This window comes from Lissotriton vulgaris, chromosome 7 (assembly GCF_964263255.1).
Source record: "Lissotriton vulgaris chromosome 7, aLisVul1.2, whole genome shotgun sequence".
Taxonomy (NCBI): domain Eukaryota; kingdom Metazoa; phylum Chordata; class Amphibia; order Caudata; family Salamandridae; genus Lissotriton; species Lissotriton vulgaris.
In genome coordinates, this window is record NC_141695.1 from 1,548,406,960 (window position 1) to 1,548,425,284 (window position 18,325).

Consider the following 18,325-nt stretch of genomic DNA (forward strand, 5'->3'; position numbering starts at 1 on the left):
GCAAACCATACCTCGCCTTCACTTTGGGGGCCCGCAGGGGGCCCCCGAAGTGAAGACCGCATGCCTTTCCGTGGCAGCATCGCCGCCATGGAAAGGCATCTGTTTCTGCCCATTGTAATATGGCTGGCGGTGTCTGATAGACACCGCCACCATATTAAACTTTTCCGCCTCGGCCGCAAGGCGACTGGGGCGGAAAAGTGGCGGATGGTGTTTCCGGCCGCCGCGGTCCCCCCCGCCATAGCAATATGGCGGGGGGAAATGGGTGGCAGGCGGGTATGGATGTCTGGCGGATCGCCACCACCCGCTTGGCTGTGGCGATCCGCCAGGCATCCTAATGGGCCCCTTAGTCTTGGTCCCTCTAAAATGCGTGATGGTGCACACCACCCTCAACCATCAATGACAAATTAAGCATTGATGTGCAGACACTTATCACTCGGTTATAACTCGTGATCATTGCCCGCACCAAACCGTATGCAAAGGGTGATCTCATGTATGAAAGAGGAATTCCTTTAAGAAAGTTACTGCCCTGCAGAGTAACATTGTCCTTTACAGAGTAAAGCACAAACAAGAAGATTCTGCTGGGCAATATTTTAAATTATAGATGAATACACTGAATAATGGAGATGTTTTTCACTGAGGGGTTATAAATAACATCAGATATACAATGACAGCAAAAGCAAAGTTCTCTTTAACCCCTTCGCTGCTGATGACGAGCTCAGCTCGTCAAACAAAAAGGCCTCCGTTTCCAGATACCTAAGAGCCTTGCTAGATCGCAGTCAGCACACACTGGGGTTGACTGTGGAAATATGTTTTTGTGTATAAAAAAGGGAGAATTGCTCCTTTTTTAGGTGTCCCCTCACTCACCGGGGTTGCCCCACGATGACATGCTTCATCATTGGGGCCATCCCAGTCCTTTACAAAACTACACCAAAGACAATATCCACAAAAAATGTCCAAAAAGCGAAGAAAAGAGCATCTAATATTAACAGGGATGCACTGCTGGAATCAAAACCTAAGGAACCACCTACAGATACCTCTGAAAGAAGACCCATCTGTATCACTACCTATACGGTAGCTTCACAGCAGGTAACAAAAATTGTGAAAAAACATTGGAAAACACTGAATAGTGGAGGTTTGAACATCACCCAACCAATGTTCAGTCACCGGAAAGGGAAAAATCTAAAAGATCTAGTGGTACACACACGTCCAAGGAATATGGAAGGCCCTATCCGACGTTTACATCGGTTGCCACTGGGTCACCACCCGTGTTCTAATTGCAGCGTATGCCACCTAACCGAAACTACTAAACAGGTGACATGTAATACCTTCACCCTTCTGTTTTGCTAACTATGTTTTTGCTGGCCTTAGAACATTCTTACCACTGCTAGCCAGTGCTACAGTGCTTGTGCTCACTCGTCAAAATATGGTAAATTGGCTTAAGCCCCTAGTAAAGTGGCATACCATATATCCAGCGCCTATAAATTAAAAGCTACTAAAGGGCTTGCAACACTTATTGTGCAAACCACTTAAGTAGCACCTTAAAACATGTCCCAGGTCTTCCATTGCAATTTTAAACTGGCTATTTGACTTGGCAAAATAAACCCCTTGCCCAGCCATAAACTCTCCTTTTATTACATATATGGCGCCCCAAGGTAAGCCCTATATAGCCCATAGCAAACATAACAAGATGATGGACGGAGTGCTGAAACTTTTCAACCACTCACCCCCAGTCTAAAGATCTGGGCTTATTCCATCATTCTTTTTTCACTATGCACCCCAGTTTGGACCCATAGTGCAGGATACATTGTAACTAAAAGGTTGGACATTTACTTTTTAGTTCTGCATGTCCTCCTAGTAAAAAACTCAATGTGATGTCCACTACTGTGAGACCTACCTCTCCAATATGATAGCATTTGGTAGACTTATTCCATGTAATAAGCACACATTTTGATTGGGAGCTTGTAATGGCTTCATGTTTAGTGTCTGAGCAAATGCAATTTAAAATTATCTTTAATGGTAAAGTCGAGTTTTAAGTTACAATTTTTAAATTGCCACTTTTAGATATTTGACATTTTCCTGTCCCAATTATTTGGTTCCTGCAGCCTGTTCCTGGAATCACATAACTGTGTGTAGTTGGCCGTTGGACATTTGAGGTAGGCCTTGCAATAGTGAAAAAGGAATTACAGAGTTGTGAGGATTTGGGTGTATTATGTGGTAAGACTGTGCAGTTTTACTGTGGAATGCACGCACAAAGACTGTCCTGGGTCCATTCTGGCTCATATGAATAACCTTAAACTCAATCCTGGATAGCTATGGCTTCGAGCAGAAAGGCTTGCACAAAGGAACTTAGTGTAAAGCATTTAACAGTACCTAACATTGACATTAGAAAGCCAAACAGCACAAGAGAAAAGCAACACCAACTTATATAAATGGATTATAATATATGAATTTTTATAGTTCTCGATGAGCAAAATACACAGCAAAGTTCAGGCGGTACAGCTTTTTGAAGGATTTATCACTGTTTATTTAAACCCCAAACAAACATTGCTGAATTTAAAGTTTGATGTAGTGGTCCTGATGGTGAGGATATAGGATGAAAAGATGCAGAAAAATGGTATGGTTGCTGTCAAGTCAACGCATTTCCTCTGCGGTGATTCCTCTGTTCATGAGTAGTGCAGTGCAACTTTGGCCACAGGGTTCAGGGTCCCTCAAGGTCCTCATCTAGACCATAAAAGGCCAACAGGGGCCAGGGTACCGATCCCCATGCACAGCGGTTCCTATGAAAACTTTCATTGTAGGCTAGCGTCCTTCTTGGGCAGCCAATCTTGACTCTGGTGACTTAGGTGCAAGTTTTGTAAAGGATCAGTCACTTGGGGGGCACAGCGGCAGTTAGTGGCTATTCCTCTACAACATTGCCAATTTAGGCTTCTTCAGCTTTAATGCCCCTTGTGCTCTTCCAGGGATCCAAACCCCTGACTGTTGGAGTCACTGCTTCAGTCCGGGTCTGGTGGATGACAGTTCCCTGAGCCAGGAGCCACAGGCACAGTCCTAACTTTGTTAGCCCAAGTTGCAGCAGGTGCAGTCCAACCAAAGGTGCAACCTCTTTTTGGGTGGTCCAAGGGTTAGCAGGGCAGTCCTTATTCAATCCTTGCTCCAGTTCCGATGTGAAGTGAGGTTCAGGGTGCCATATTTATCCTGAAAATGTCCTGAGAGGACTCAGTCACTAGCCAACGAGTTAGCAGTTCTCCTCCCTCTTGGTGATGACGTCCCTGCTATATGTGGCATCTGACAATCCCAGAGTGCACTATTCTGGCTACTCTCAAGATGTCTGAACAGTTACTGTGAGGAACGTGGTAGCCCACCCTAGAGTTGTGGCTACTTGTAGGCTACACAGCCACAGGAAAACCGGGTTGGGAACATGTCTTCCCTCTCTGACCCTCTGTCTAGCCTGCCTACCTGAACAAAGGGCAGCCCCTCAGGAGTATAATTGCCATCTTCACCTTTGAAACTCGGCTTTTGCGCTAATACCCTAGGTGTCATCCTGCAAGGGGGGCTACCACATCTCCCTGCAGCAGGGTACTACTGTTTATAAGCCTGGGACTTGTTCACAGTACTCCACAGATGGGCAGAAAGCTTTCTGGTGGCCAGTGCCCCTGTGAGCAACTGGACCACCTAAGTCACAGAGTGGCAGCTTTCTAAAAGTTGCTTCACTTTAATAGTGACATTATATTCGACCAGGGAATCAGGTCAGGTTTAATGCCACAATTGTTTGATACCTTACAATACCCAGTTAGGTAGTCCCATTCAGAAGTTATCCATGCTCAACTGCAAGCCGGTAACCCTGTTTTAGCCAATGGGGCTACTAGATTTTCGCCGGTAAAACAAAAACTTTAGGGGTTTCTCTGCTAAGACACTTATATGCATACATGTCACACTTAATAATATACAGCTCGCTTCCTCAGGGCTCTTCAGGCCTTCCTTAGAGAAGACCTACATACATTGTTAAGATAAGTGATGATTTTACCATTAGTTGTAATGGCATAGTCGAATTGACAGTTTGACAACTGACCTTTCAATCTGCAGTGGCAGGCTAGGAGCCATTTTATATCATTTTTCAAACACAGGGTGGCACAATCAGTGCTGTAGCCCTGGGTGGACACTCGGCCTTACATGCCCTTAGTTTACCATATACTATGGACTAGGGACTAGGGACTTATAAGTAAGTCTTTTTTTACAAACCTTTGTAAAGGGTTAGAACACTGGCACTGAGATCTGGTTAGCAGGCCTCAGGCCACTCCCAGCATCAAAAAACCAGCAGCAGGTAGTCCAAATTGGGGAAAAAGTGTGGGAGGGGGTGCTGCAAAATGTCTTACAAGAGGTTTTCACTACCAGCACATGTAGAGCTTAAATGTACATGTCCAGCTTTTTAAATACACTGCACCTTGCCCTCTGGGCTGTCCAGGGCCCAAACAAGGGGTGATTTGTATGCATTTAAAGGAAGGTTTGGGCCTGACAAAAGTTTATTTTTCCAGGCGGTCACAAGGCAGCTTAAAACTGCACACACAGACTGAAAAGCCAGCCTGAGACATGTTTGAAGTACTACTTATGTAGATCGCACAATAAGTATTGCAGGCCCACTAATATCATTTCATTTACAGGGCGTGGGTACATGTAAAATCAATTTACAAGGGACTGATGCCATTTGGGAACAAGCTAATGTTACCATGTTTTAAGTAGTGTGCACATGCACTTTAGCACGGTTAGCAGTGGTAAATGGAGATGATTTCTAAGGCCAGCAAAAACGAGATCAGCAAAAATAGAAGGGATGCAGGCAAAATGTTTTGTGGAATACCACCGTAAGGCTTGCAGGATCACCAACCTCTCTCTTGCTTGTTACAAAATATAGGAATCTGGGGCCAGATGTAGGTATCCAAATACCGGTCGGTAACCGTTACCGACCGGTATTTGGATACTGAGATGTAGGGCATCTTAAAATGCAGATTCAGTAATTTTACTGAATCGTAATTTTACCGATTTGGTAAAATTACTGAATCTTTATTTTGAGATGTAGGTGGCACTGTAAACAGTGCCACAGGGCTTTAAGGATTCGTTATTTACCAACAACTATTAGTTGGTGGTAAATAACAAATACCTGTGTATATGGAAATCTGTGCATCTACACCTGTGCCATGTGGCACACATACATGCCCTTAGGGCACACAAGCCCTATCAGGGGTGCAACATGGTGTCAAAGTGATACCCTGCCACCCTTGAATTATTCGGTTTTTACCGAATCTGTAATTACCGATTCAGTAATTGAATTCATTCATTCCTATGGGCCTCCTGGCCCATAGGAATAAATGGCAATCACCGAACGGTAAATACCGATTCGGTAATTACCGAATCTTACCGATTCGGTACAAAATACCGAATATTTACCTACATCAGATTTACCGATTCTAAAATACCAAATCGGTAAAATTTGGTATTTTAGAATCTGTAAAAATGATTTACCTACATCCAGCCCCTAGGCATTAATGACATTTATGAGAAAAACATTAGACATCCTGAGTGGTTGTCATATTTATGTTGCATTAATATTTATAATGCAATTGTAGAATATGTGAATGTGAACACCTGCTGAATTGTACAAATGTTCTACATCGAAAAAACACAAGGATTGTTAAAAACATATTTGAATGGTATATTTCAGGAGTTTTGCACATAACAATTAACTAATATATCAAGTTCCGCTCACACAGATTCATACGTGCACACACCCCCATACAGGGCTTGACTCCCCATATGAGGACACAGGAGAGCATGAAGGCTACTATTAAGGGTGGATGAATGGGAAATCAGCCATGAGGAGTGAACACAATTTTCTTGCAGACACATTCATAATCTGCCTCCAAATGCTCCTGGAGAAGGCCAGAGTGACTTTCTGCAATCCCTCTGTACATTTTTGAGCTTATATCAAAATCTTTCCCACTGCTGCTTTAACCCAGTCCTGCGCTGTACCCACATGGGCACCGGCACAAACAATCAACTCCCAGAGGCAAATGCAATCAGATATGCATAGGTGCAAAGGCACATACTTTCCCTCCTCTAACCAACAATCATAGACACTAACAGACACTACTCCTCTTAATGCGTTATCATCCAAGTTTTTAGAATGAATTAGATGTAATACCATAAAATATTTAAAACACATAGTAATTTAAAAACAATAATATTTCAGTTGTGTTACACATATAATCATCACAAACATTAGAACACACAAAATATTTCTTCATTATATACCCTGTGCCAATTCCAAAGGAAGACACCTGTTCCTAAAAGTTCAAACATTGAATCTCATAAAACAAGGCAGTTTCAAAGTGTAGTGGCTGATGTGCTGATGATAACTAGTTAGAGGATTGTGTTCAAGATGGCATAGTGAGCCTTCTGGTTTTGAATTGTATCTTCTGGTCCATCAGAGCATTGTACACTACACAGAAAAAAAAACCTTATGCCTTCTCCCTAATTTCTTTCTGCCAGGTTCAGACAAGGAAAGATTTGTGTTTGAAAAGGCATCCAGAAAGCTGTTTAAAAAAGGAGTGTTTGCAGAGAGCTTGAGCCCAGAGGAGTGGCTGAGCGATGAACTCATCGATGAATTTAGTGATGATTCTGATGATCAAGAATCCGAGGAGCAGTTTTCTGGCGAGTTCCAGCTTTCTGAATCAGCCCAAGTTGGTCAAGATATCAATGTAGCCATAGCAATCAAGAACCCAACCTCTGAAAACAAGACTGTCAACGTGAAGATCTGCGCCTATGCGATAACATACACCCGTACTCCTGGGGCGACGATCATCAAGCACTCAGTCCATCTCCAACTCTCACCTAATGAAGGTATGGTCAGAGACTATCCAGTCGCAGAACACAAATGTCTCTTGTTGACTCAATCTATCATAGTTACACTCCAGTAGTGCAAAGATGAAAAGACCACTAGAGCAAGATGTGTTCATATAAAGAATGTGGCAGATAAAAACCTCAAATAATTTCAACTGCCTAGAGATGATAAAAGGTAACATTGATTGGTCTTTATAAAGACAACGTTTATGGGGATCTAATAGTAAGATAGTTAAAAGGACTGGGAAAAGCTCTAGTGAGTTAGGCCCTTTTTCATTTTAAGCACTGACCTTTAGGTGTCACTGAGCACCCCAGATATGTTACGCCTTTATAAAGCGACAACAATTTACGCATGGATCTATTTTTGGCAGGTTGCCAAGTTACACTCAATTATAACACCCTCTTTAATGCAGGTCAGATGAACGAGATGAAAAAGTGGGCTGTTGTACATTTCTTTCTCTCTCTTATAATGCACAACACAAGTAGGCAAATGAGACAAAGGATGGGCAACATTAGGATAATTTCCTTATTCTGGAAGACCTTTTAGACCTTGACAGTTTATGTAGTCAATATAGAACCACAATATATCAACACTCCTCTTATTCTTTGTGAATTCATTCTGAAAATTTGAAGGTATGGCCTCACAGATCGCCTGAGTGTCATACTTCATCATCGGACATCCCTGCTCCCCAGAGCAGGGCCAGCTCACCTGTGAAATTACAGGAAGTACATATGGATGAGGGTTAGGTGGGAATCCAAGAGGAATAAGAGCTAAACATCCCAGGAACCTTTAATCAGGAACTACCTTTATACTGTTCTGTTTATTCTGTTCTGAGGGAAACAAGTTGATTAAAGGCTGAAGCATGTCTAGGAGTCATAATTACACCTGCATGTAGTAGGTTGACATGTTTCAGCCAATGGTCCCATACAGGGGCTGCGGCTTTCATCATGACGAAGGACCCCTATTCCTTATATTACTTTGCAAGAATATTACACATACAGCAGGCATACACAATACTCATTTGTATATATCTTCTTTCCTGCTAAGTAGAGGAACGCTTCATCAGCATGTATTTAGAAGGTCCGTAAGCTAAACTAGGGGAAACCCTCATAGAGGAGTACATTCGGGGTGGCCTTGTAGTAAAACATTAGTCACAGATTGCACCCTGCTTTTTCACCAACTACAACATCTGTCTCCGATCAAAGGTTAACTGTAATCGATTATTCCTCATCTAAGCTCAATGTAGCAATTGTATTCAGAGAAACACATGCACTTCATTGTGATTAAGCACTGGGTGATTGTAATGAGCCTTAAAGATGCATGACTTACTGCCCTCTTAATCCTTTTTCGAAATTCACTATATGCAGTCAACATTAGAGAAAGCAATTTCCAAATGTCTCCCATGACTAACTATGCATGTGCTTTTACTTAAACGTGTGTTTCACTTCAGAGATATTCAGAATGTCAGTAAAATTGGTTCCCGAATTCACAGCTCTGTACCGCATGGTCTGAACATCCGGAGCACAGTCTAGAAACGTTCAAGTGTATCCACCCCTTTTATGTAGCACCACCATAAATACCACCTTAAGGTACTGTTAGGTTCTTACTACTGCTCCCAGTGTTATTACTATGTGACCCTACAAACTCCTATTCTATTTTTCATCAAAATTCATTATGAGACGGAAGTAAAATAGACATGGAGGCTAGTGGTTAGAGAAATCTGTTTGAGGTTCCTTTAGTGAAGAACACTCTGTGGATTTGTGGACTAATCATGCTATGGATTTATTACTATATAGCACCACATTCCCCAAGGCGCAAACATTATCTGTTATCAGCCGCGGCCAGTAGTGGGAGTACCGGCCGGGCGGTGACATGGGGAGGGGGAAGGGCAGGGTGGGGGGTAGTAATGTATGGATTATGGACTTTAAAAGGTAGGTAAACATAAAAATAAATAAAATGAATTTGTTGCACACACTGCATCACCAAATGCGATGCAGTGAGTGCAACGAGTACCGGCCGGTACTCCCACTACCGGCCGCGGCTGTCTGTTATTAGAGGTGGGTGGAACTCGCAGAGTTTCACTCTGTGGATTTCCACAGAGTTCCATGAAAACTCTGCGTGATTCCATGAAGTTCTGCCAGTAGACAGAAACGCCATGTCACACTGATTTTTAGCACAGGAGCTTGCTCCACACTGAAAAATCAGCAAGAACAGCACTACGTGGTGTGCCAGAGGGCTTCTTTGCTGCTGCTTGAGTAGATTTTCTACATGAGCTGCACCCACACAAAAGAAAAAACTCTGCCATGTGGCAGTTGGCAGAATGTTGCCACAGCTCAGTGTTACAAGCGTAACAGTGAGTGGGCAAAACTCTGTGAACTCCGCTGGCAGAGCGGAATTTATCACCCACTCCTATCCATTGTGAGAACATTATTCCACAAATTACTTTTGCCTCATTGTTTGCAAAACTAGCATATAGAGGTCACTAGGTGAGGACTCTTAACAGTCTAGGAATGATTGGCAACATTGTTTAATTTGTGTCAGTGGTTGCATTGGTGGGCACCCGTGTTCATTTTTGTGGGCAGAGACTAATTATTTATCATCAGAGTTTGACCTTGAGTAAGAGCGAGAAACAAAGAAAACAAAGAAAACAGAGAAGGAAGAAGAAAAGAAAGATTGCAAATCAGTGGCAAAGTTATAAAGAAGGGGTAAATAGAGGCTTAAAGGTCTGGCCAGAGTGAGATAAAGAGTAAAGAAGGGTGGGATTGTGGACGAAGGAGGCATTAGGTGGAATTAAAACCTGCAGACTTAGGGTGTGGTTTAGGTTTGGCAGATGGATACTCTGTCACAAACGTGACATCTGTCTGCCTCATCACATGTGCATTACATCCTAATGCACTAGTAATAAGGTGGATTGTATTAGGTATCATGTTTGTGATGGAGTACCATTCAGACCCGTAGTATGCATCTATTCAATGGGGCCAGTGGCAGGATCCTAAGAAAAATATTTGTCCCACTCCACTTATTATTTTACAAATTAATGACTGGATTTAAATCTCCTTTTTGGAATAATAATGTGTGTTTTTATATATATCTTTCCATCAATTGTTTGTGTCGTTTAATAGTGGTGCAAGAAATACCCATAGCCAGGTTATGGTGGGAGATTGGCTACAGATTTGTATATGTGATTTAGTAGAATTCCTTTAGAAAAACCTTACTAGAACTACTCCACGGAGACACACAAAACTTATCCCGCTATGCCCATTGATCACACTTCAAAGCATTATTTCCTGTGAGGAGTAGGCAGGGAGCACATTTTTTAGCCTCACTCACAAAGTTGCCCAATGTCATAATTTTCGCCTGTGGTGAAAGTGTACAAATATTTTCCACTTTGAAAGTCTTGACCTGAGTCAAAGGTAATTCACATCTGCTGTAAGGCTGGATATTCTGCTCCAAGATGTCTCTTAGTTTGGACAACCAACTTGTGTTTCATCATATCTCACCTGTGATTGCGTGAGAGGGAAGATTGCATTTGTACATGCAAACGTGGAGCAAACTTGAATCTCTGCTATGTCCACTGGGATGGACCTTTATTTCAAACTGAGGATAAAATCTTACTTTCAGCAATATAGAAATGACTGTGAAGCACAATTTGACCCACAGGAGCACATGAGAAAGGTAATTTTGCAAACCATAAAGGTTTATAAAGAACTTGGTAAAGTTACAATCTCCACTTAAATCAGTTAAGGATAAATCGGTAGTCACCTGAATACAGCACATATGAATGTAATCCAGGCAATTCAATTCAGCACATGCCAACACATGTTATTAAAGACAGCAAATGCAACATGAACTAAAATTCAGATGCCATAAAGGAAACTCCCTAACGCTAAGCTAAGAGTGTTATGTTATGTTAATAGGAACTTTTATAGCACTCATTCACCAGCAGGTTTCTTGGCACTGGGGGAGTTGCTTTCCAAAAGGAGTTACCGGTAAGGATTGTCCAGGTCTAGCTGTAAGTTTGGGTGAAGAGCCAGGACTTCAAAATACTCCTAAAGTGAAAGAGGTCTGACTCGAGTCTAAATGGGGGCGGAAGAGCGTTCCAGAATTTGGGTCCTAATATTGAGAAGTCTGAGGGGCATATTATCAAGGGGGTTTATCTCTGCTTTTTTGGCTTTAAAAGCCTAGAAAGCGGAGATAAAATTATCTCCCTATTACCTAGCTGTCGCTAACACCAGTTAGCGACAGCTAGTAGGAGATAGCGACCATCTTGGGTCCCACTTTGCATGTCAGTGATATTTATCACTAATGACATGCAACGTGGGCGTGCCAAGTTGTTAGCGACTGGAAACAGTCGCTAACATCGCTATCTCCTATTACCAACTTTTGGAGATTTTCGCGCTAAGCGCGAATATCTCCAAAAGCTAACACCTGCACTATGCAGTTCTTAGCCATGTTATCCAATGGGAGGTGGATAACATGGCTAAGAGCATTAGCTCGGTAATGCATGAATATCGCCGACTTTTCAGCGATATTCATGCATTGCGGCCGATTTTTATCGCATTTGCGATAAACCTTGGTAATACCAAGGTTTATCTGCGATAAAAATCGCCGCAGCTCAGCGTTAAATTTTTGTCTCTAACCAAGCAAATTATCGCTATTGCTTGGTAATATGCCCCTGAGTCTCCTGTTCTTTTCCGTCTAAAATTTGGGACCTCTAAGTAGTTTATGTGCAAAGTTCCTAAAGTACGATGGGGGATGTACCTATTGATTTTTGATGAGATGTACTCAGGGCCAGTCCAGTGCAAGGCTTTAAAAAAAATGCAGCCCACTTTAAACTTGGAGCGTTGCTCCACTGGAAGCCAGTGTAACTCTTTTAGCAGTGGCTTGATGTGACATCGTCCGCCTTGTTGATATATAATTCTGGCTGCCTGATTTTGTATTAGCTGCAAACGATGTATCTAATTGCGGTGATGACCTAGGTATATAGAGTTAGCATAATCAATTCTTGACAGAATCAAGGAGATGACAATTTATACATGCCTCTCTGCTGAAAATTCACCTGATTTTCCTCAGTTTCCACAGCTGGAAGAAGCAAGCGGAGATGACTGCTCCAATCTGTGTGTTCATGTTTAGGACTGAGTCAATGTGTATGCCTAGGGTTTTATCAAGTTTTTTACTGCAGGAGGAGGGCCAGTGGGCGGGGAACCAATTGAACTTTATTGTTTGGGATAATGATTTCAGTTTTTTCGGCATTGAGTTTCATCAATTTATGTGGATTCTTTGATGGGGAAGACTTGCTGCATATCGTCAGCATAGTTGTAGATTTGCACTCCCATCTGCCATAACGCGACAATACGAGGGAAAGTTGGAAAGTTTGAAGCAGCTGGTGTCTACTAACATCATCAAAACTACCAAATCAAAGTTGAACTTAGATAGTAGAAATGTACTTGTTCTAAAAGGTAAATCTATGAGCAGAAATATAAGAGCCATTTTGCCTCAAGAGAAATAGAGAGAATGTCCTCCTGCAAAGGATGACTAGGGCAAGTGCTGACTAACTAAACTCAGTTTCAGGCAGTTAAAACATATCATTACATCCAAGAGATACATTCCCCAGGTTCCTACAGACTAAGAACCAACCGAAAATCAGTCTTCCCACTGTATTTGATGTTGGCTTCCTTCTCATGGATAATATAACACCTGGGGCCATATTATTAAGCCCCAGCGATAATTATCGCTAAGCGCACTTAGCGCTAGGATAATTATCGCTGGGTAGCATGGTTTTTATCACTGAGATAGCGTGCTATTAGCAACGCTCATCTCAGAAGTGATAAAAATCCTCGCGCTAACTGCCAAATGAGAGAGTATCGCTGGAAAACCAACGATAATCTCTCGAAGTTTGGCGTTAGCTTGATGATAGGGACTCACAAACTTAGCCATGATATCCACCTTCCATAGGATATCATAGCTAAGTCAGAAAAATACCAGGTGTAAGAAAAGCAGCGCTAAACGCGGTTGGCACTGCTTTTTTTTTATCACTAACAGGGTTAGCGAAATCCTTGATAATAGGAGAAATGTCGCTTAACAACATTTCTCCTATTATTTTTCTCTGGAACACCCCCTTTGCATCTCATTAGAGATGCAAGGGGAAGCGTAGAGAAAAAGGGTGCTAACATGCGAATTTGCGATTTAGCACCCCGTTGCTGATAGGGAGATAATTTTATCTCAGCTTTCTTGGCTTTTAAAGCCAAAAAAGCAGAGATAAATCCCTTGATAATATGCCCCAGATTCTTACATTATTGTGCCTTCATGATATCTAGCAAAAGACCTCTACCTCCCATAATGTGCAGGTCCTGAAAATCACTGTTCAACCAATTAATTTGCAGCAAACATGAACTTCATACAGCAAGGTAATCAATCAAGCCTCAATCAAGCAGTATATGAATAGCGCAGTTAAACACCCCAGGGGGTATCCAGGAGCTCTGCTGCAGGTATCAGTTGAAGAGCTGGGTCTTGAGTCCCTTCCTGAAGTGGTTTAATGAGAGTGAAGTGCAGATGTGGAGGGTAAGGGTGTTCCAAGCTTTGGTGGCAAGGTGGTAGAAGGATCCTCCTTCGGAGTTGCTGTGGTGGATACGTAGTGTCTGAGTGAGGGCAAGGTGTTTGGAGCAGAGGTTTCTGGTGGGTTGGTAGAAGGTCAGGCCATGGATCATGTAGTCTGGTCTTTAACTGTAGAGGGCTTTGTAGGCATGGGTCAGGAGCTTGGACTGGCATCTCTTCTGGATGGGGAGCCTGTGGTGTTTTTTTAGGTGCCGGGTGACATGTGTCCCCTTGGGTAGGTTGAGGATGAGTCTGGCTGCTGCGTTCTAGATAGTCTGGAGTCTTTGCATTAGTTTGGTGGAGGTGCCCGCATAGAGTGCGCTGCCGTAGTGGAGACAGCTTGTGACAAGAGCCTGAATCACAGTTTCCTTGTGCTGACGGGGAGCCATTTGTAGATTAGATTGTGTTGCAGCAGGCTGTGGCAATGGTGCTGACCTGATGTTTAAGGAGAGTTCGCTTTCCAGTATGATGCTAAAGGTTGCAGGTGTGATATTTCAGCATAGGGGTACGTCTGAGCTCCTCTGGCCACCAGGTGACAATCTAGAGAGCGGTGTGTCTGCCGAAGATCAGAACTTTCGTTTTGTCGATGTTGAGTTTCAAGCAGTTGTCTTTCATCTATTTTGCAACATTCTTCATGCAGTTGTGGAAGTTGGACATAGTCATGGTCGGGTTCGCTGAGAGTGAGAGGACGAGCTGAGCGTCAACAGCGTAGTAGAGGATGTAGATGTTGTGCGATCGGACAATGTCTGCGAGAGGTGTCATGTAGATGTTGAAGAGGGTAGGGCTGAGGGATTCTCCCTGGGGTACTCCGCAGATGTTGGGCCCGATTCACAGAACTAACGTAAGACAAAATCCTAAACTTACTACTTTTGGTATTCACAGAAGGCATTTAGTAGTCTTAAATTAGGATTTTGTCTTAAATTAGGATTTTGTCATAAATTAGGATTTTGTCTTAGGTTAGGATTTCGTCTTAAATTAGGATTTTGTCTTAGGCTAGGACTTTGTCTTAAGTTAGGATTTTGTCCTAAGTTAGGATTTTGTCTTAAGATAAACTTAAGTTTAATTTAAGACAAAATCCTAACTTGAGACAAAATCCTAATTTAGGACAAAATCCTAATTTAAGACAAAGTCCTAGCCTAAAACAAAATCCTAATTTAAGACGAAACTTTAGTTTAATTTAAGACAAAATTCTAATTTAAGACAAAATCCTAACTCAGGACAAAATCCTAATTTAAGACAACATCCTAATTTAGGACAAAATCCTAATTTAAGACAAAATCCTAATTTAGGACAAAATCCTAATTTTAGACAAAATCCTAATTTAAGACTAAATCCTAATTTAGGACAAAATCCTAGCTTAAGACAAAATCCTAACTTAAGACTACTAAATGCCTTCTGTGCATAACAAAAGTAGTAAGTTTAGGATTTTGTTGTAAGTTCTGTGAATCGCCCCCCCCTGTGTTTGGATTGTGATAGTGAAGTACAGGAGGTGAACTCTCTTGCTGCATCCCGTGAGGAAGGGTGCCATCCATCTGAGCGCATCTGAGTAATTCCAATCTGGCACAGTCGACTGATGAGTGTGTGGTGGGAGACGGTGCCAAAAGCTGCAGAGAGATCCAGGATGTTGCAGGCAGCTGGTTCTCCTCTGTCAAGTAGGTCTTGAATATCATCTGTTGCTGCGATCATGGCTGTCTCAGAGCTGTGATTGGATATGAACCTCATTTAGGATGAGTCCAGCAGTTTCCTTCCTTCCAGATGATTGGTGAGTTGGGTGTTGATGGCCTTCTCCAGGACTTTGGCAGGGAACGGGAGTAGGAAGATGGGACAGTAGTTCTGGAGCTCTTTGGTGTCGGCCAAAGGTTTCTTGAGGAGGGGTCTGATCTCCACGTGTTTCCATGCATCAGAAAAGGTGGCTGCAGTTATGGAGACATTGAGGATGGTGATGAGCTGGTGGCTGATCTTGTTGCTTCTGAGGTTGAAGAGTCAATGGGGGCATGGTTCATGGGTGCTCCTGAGTGGATGGAGTCCATCAAGGTGGTAGTTCTGGTGTGTTAAGATGATTCCATGCAGTGATCAGGGGGTTGGTGGCTGTGGTTGATGGGTTGCAGAGGAGGTCGGATGGTTGGAGATCGAGGTTTCTGTAGATGGTTGCTATCTTGTTGTGAATTGATCGGCGAGGGAGTCACTGAGTTCCTGTGAGGGGGGATCGAGTTTTCTGTGGCTGATGGGTAACTGAACTCTCTGACGATGGTGAAGAGTTTCTTGTTTTGGTTGATGCTGGTTTCAATCCTGCGTGTCAGTGCCTCCTATTTTGTGGCTTTGGTCTGGCAGTGGTAGTTGTTAATGGCTGATTTGTAGGCGGCTTGTTTAGTGTCATTCCTGCTGGTTTCACCATCTTCTTTGCAGATGTTTACACCCGTGTTTAGATGCGCTGAGTTCTGGCATATGGGTCTGTGCATTTTGACTGATTTGCTGGGGGGGACTTGGTTGGCAGCGCTGGTGATCCAGGCATTGACATTTTCTACTGTCTGAAACAGGTTGGTGGGGATGTTGGACTGAGCTGTGCTGAGGGAGTCAATCAATTGCTGTTGCTTTGCCTTGGTCTAGCTGAGATAGGGAGCGCTGGGTCATTTGGGGGTAGCACGCTGCTGGCAGGTGAGGATGAAGTGTACGATGGAGTGGTCTGTCAAGTTGAGTTCTGATGTCTGGCTGTATATGATTTTGTTGCTGATGTGAAGTTAGGGTTTAGCATGTGTGCTGCTCAGTGTGAGGGGGTCAGTGACAACATGCTTGAGGCTGATGTTGACTAGTCTTTACAGAAGGTCGATGGTGTTGGTGTCAGAAGAGTCATCAACAGTGGAAATTGAGGTCTCCCAGGAAGATAAAGTGTTCATTTTGACAGTGAGAGGGGTGATGAATTCAGCAATAGAGTCAATGAAGACAGTTTTTGGTCCTGGCGTTCTTTATGTGAGGGTTTCTTTGAACAATCATAAGTAGTATTTATAAAGTGCAGCTTGTCACCCGCTAGGCTAACCAGCCTCTTGCTTCAGTTCTTATTCTAAGATCCAGGTCTTGAGCCCCTTCATGAAGTCAGTCAGCAATGTCGAGTTGTGGAAGCGGAGGGTGAGGAGGCACCAGGCTTTGGTGTGGCAGTGGCATATATGAGGGATCTGCTCAAGAGCAAGGTGTGGATTGGAGGTTCCTGGGAAAATGGTTGGAGTGTAGCAGGTGGTTCAAGTAGGTTGGTCCTTGGTCATGGAGGGCTTTGTAGGCATGGGTCAGGAGCTTGAAATTACATCCCATCTGGACCAGGAGCCAGGGGAGGTCTTTCAGCTGCTGGGTTATGTGGGTTCTCTTGGGCAGGTAGAGGATCAGTCTGGTGTCTGTGTTCTGAATAGTCTGGAGTCTTTGCATGAGTTCGGTGGTGGTGCCTGCATAGAGTGCATTGCTGTAGTCCAGTCGGATGGCGATGAGGGCATGCATTATTGTCTTTCTAGTGCTAAAGTAGAGCAATCTGAAAATCTAGCAGAGCATGTGGAAGCGGGATGAGGAGACGTTGTTGACCTGAGGTTTCATAGAAAGTTCACTGTCTGGGATGATGCCATGGTTGCGGGCGTGGCCTTTCAGCATGGGGGTAGGTCTGAGTTATGACGGCCACCAAGAGTCGTTCCAGAGCGTGGTGTGTTTGCAGAAGAGGACAAATTCTGTCTTGTCCGTGTTCAGTTTTAGGCAGTTGTCCTTAATCCATCCGGAGAAGTCCTTCATGCACTTGTGGAAGTTGGGCTTTGTTGCAGAGGGGTTGGCATAGAGTGAAAGGACGAGCTCTGTGTCATCGCACAGATGATAATGTTGATGTTGTGCGATCTGATGATTTCTCTAAGTGGAGTCATGTAGACGTTGAAGAGTTTTGGTCTGAGGGATGTGCTTGGGGACTGCCTCAGATGTTGTGCTTGGCTTGCGATGTGAAGGGAAGGAGTCAGACATTCTGGGTGCATCCTGTGAGAAAGGATGCCATCCATGTGAGTGTGTGGTGGGTGACCGTCAAGTAAGGTCAAGCAAGATCAGGATGGCTTATTCTCCTTTGTCGAGTAGGGTGCGGATGTCATCTGTTGCAGCGATCAGAGCTTCTTGGTGCTGTGATTGGTTCTGAATTCTTATTGGGATGGATCTAACAAGTTGTTTCTTTCCAGGTGTTTGAGGAGTTGTAGATTGAAGGTTGTTTTGGCATCGGCAGGGACCGGAAATTCATGTGTTCCATAGTCGATGTTGTGTCATCATTAGTGATGGTGCAGGTGATGGATTCTTTGTGTAAGATGACGATGCCTCCACCGTGTCTGTTGGTGCAGTCTCCGTATTTCATCTTGTAGCTGCAGGGGTTTTCCTTGGCAATGCAATATATGGGGCTGCTGTTGGTGTGAGCCAGGTCTCTGTGATGAAAATCATGGGGGGCGATGGAGGAGATGGTGTCCCAGATTTCAATGGCTTGTTTGCAGAGAGATCTTGCATTGATTAGGAGGTATTTGAGTTGATCTGGTGGAATTTGGGCAACTGGGGTTGGCGCAGCATTATTCAGTGAGGTGGTGGTCAGAGGAGGGGTGTTGGTGAAACGGTAGTGGATACAGGTGAAGGGCCTTTTTGTGGAGCGTGATGATGCGAGGCAGTAGTTGTTGTTGTGGATGGGTTCCAGGGCACAGAGATTTATGGCAGTGTACCTGTGGGAGTGAGTTGGGACAGGGATCCTGTCAATTGGCATGGTCAAGGCGTAGATGGGTGCAGACGGGCTTGACTTTGGCACCCTGGTTGCGTTCCCACTGTGCAGCTGCGCTGCACACTCCATTA

The 18,325-nt window shown here is 43.6% G+C and overlaps 1 protein-coding gene across 1 annotated transcript in view; it reads left to right on the top strand.

Annotated features, from left to right (window-relative positions):
- The window catches only part of LOC147705984 (protein-glutamine gamma-glutamyltransferase E-like), a 247,408-nt gene that overhangs the window by 145,349 nt on the left and 83,734 nt on the right, over window positions 1-18,325 (top strand). The window contains exon 10 of the mRNA XM_086932441.1: window positions 6,541-6,891. Within this exon, the coding sequence (XP_086788567.1) occupies window positions 6,541-6,891 (351 nt within the window). The remainder of the gene's footprint in view (window positions 1-6,540; window positions 6,892-18,325) is intronic.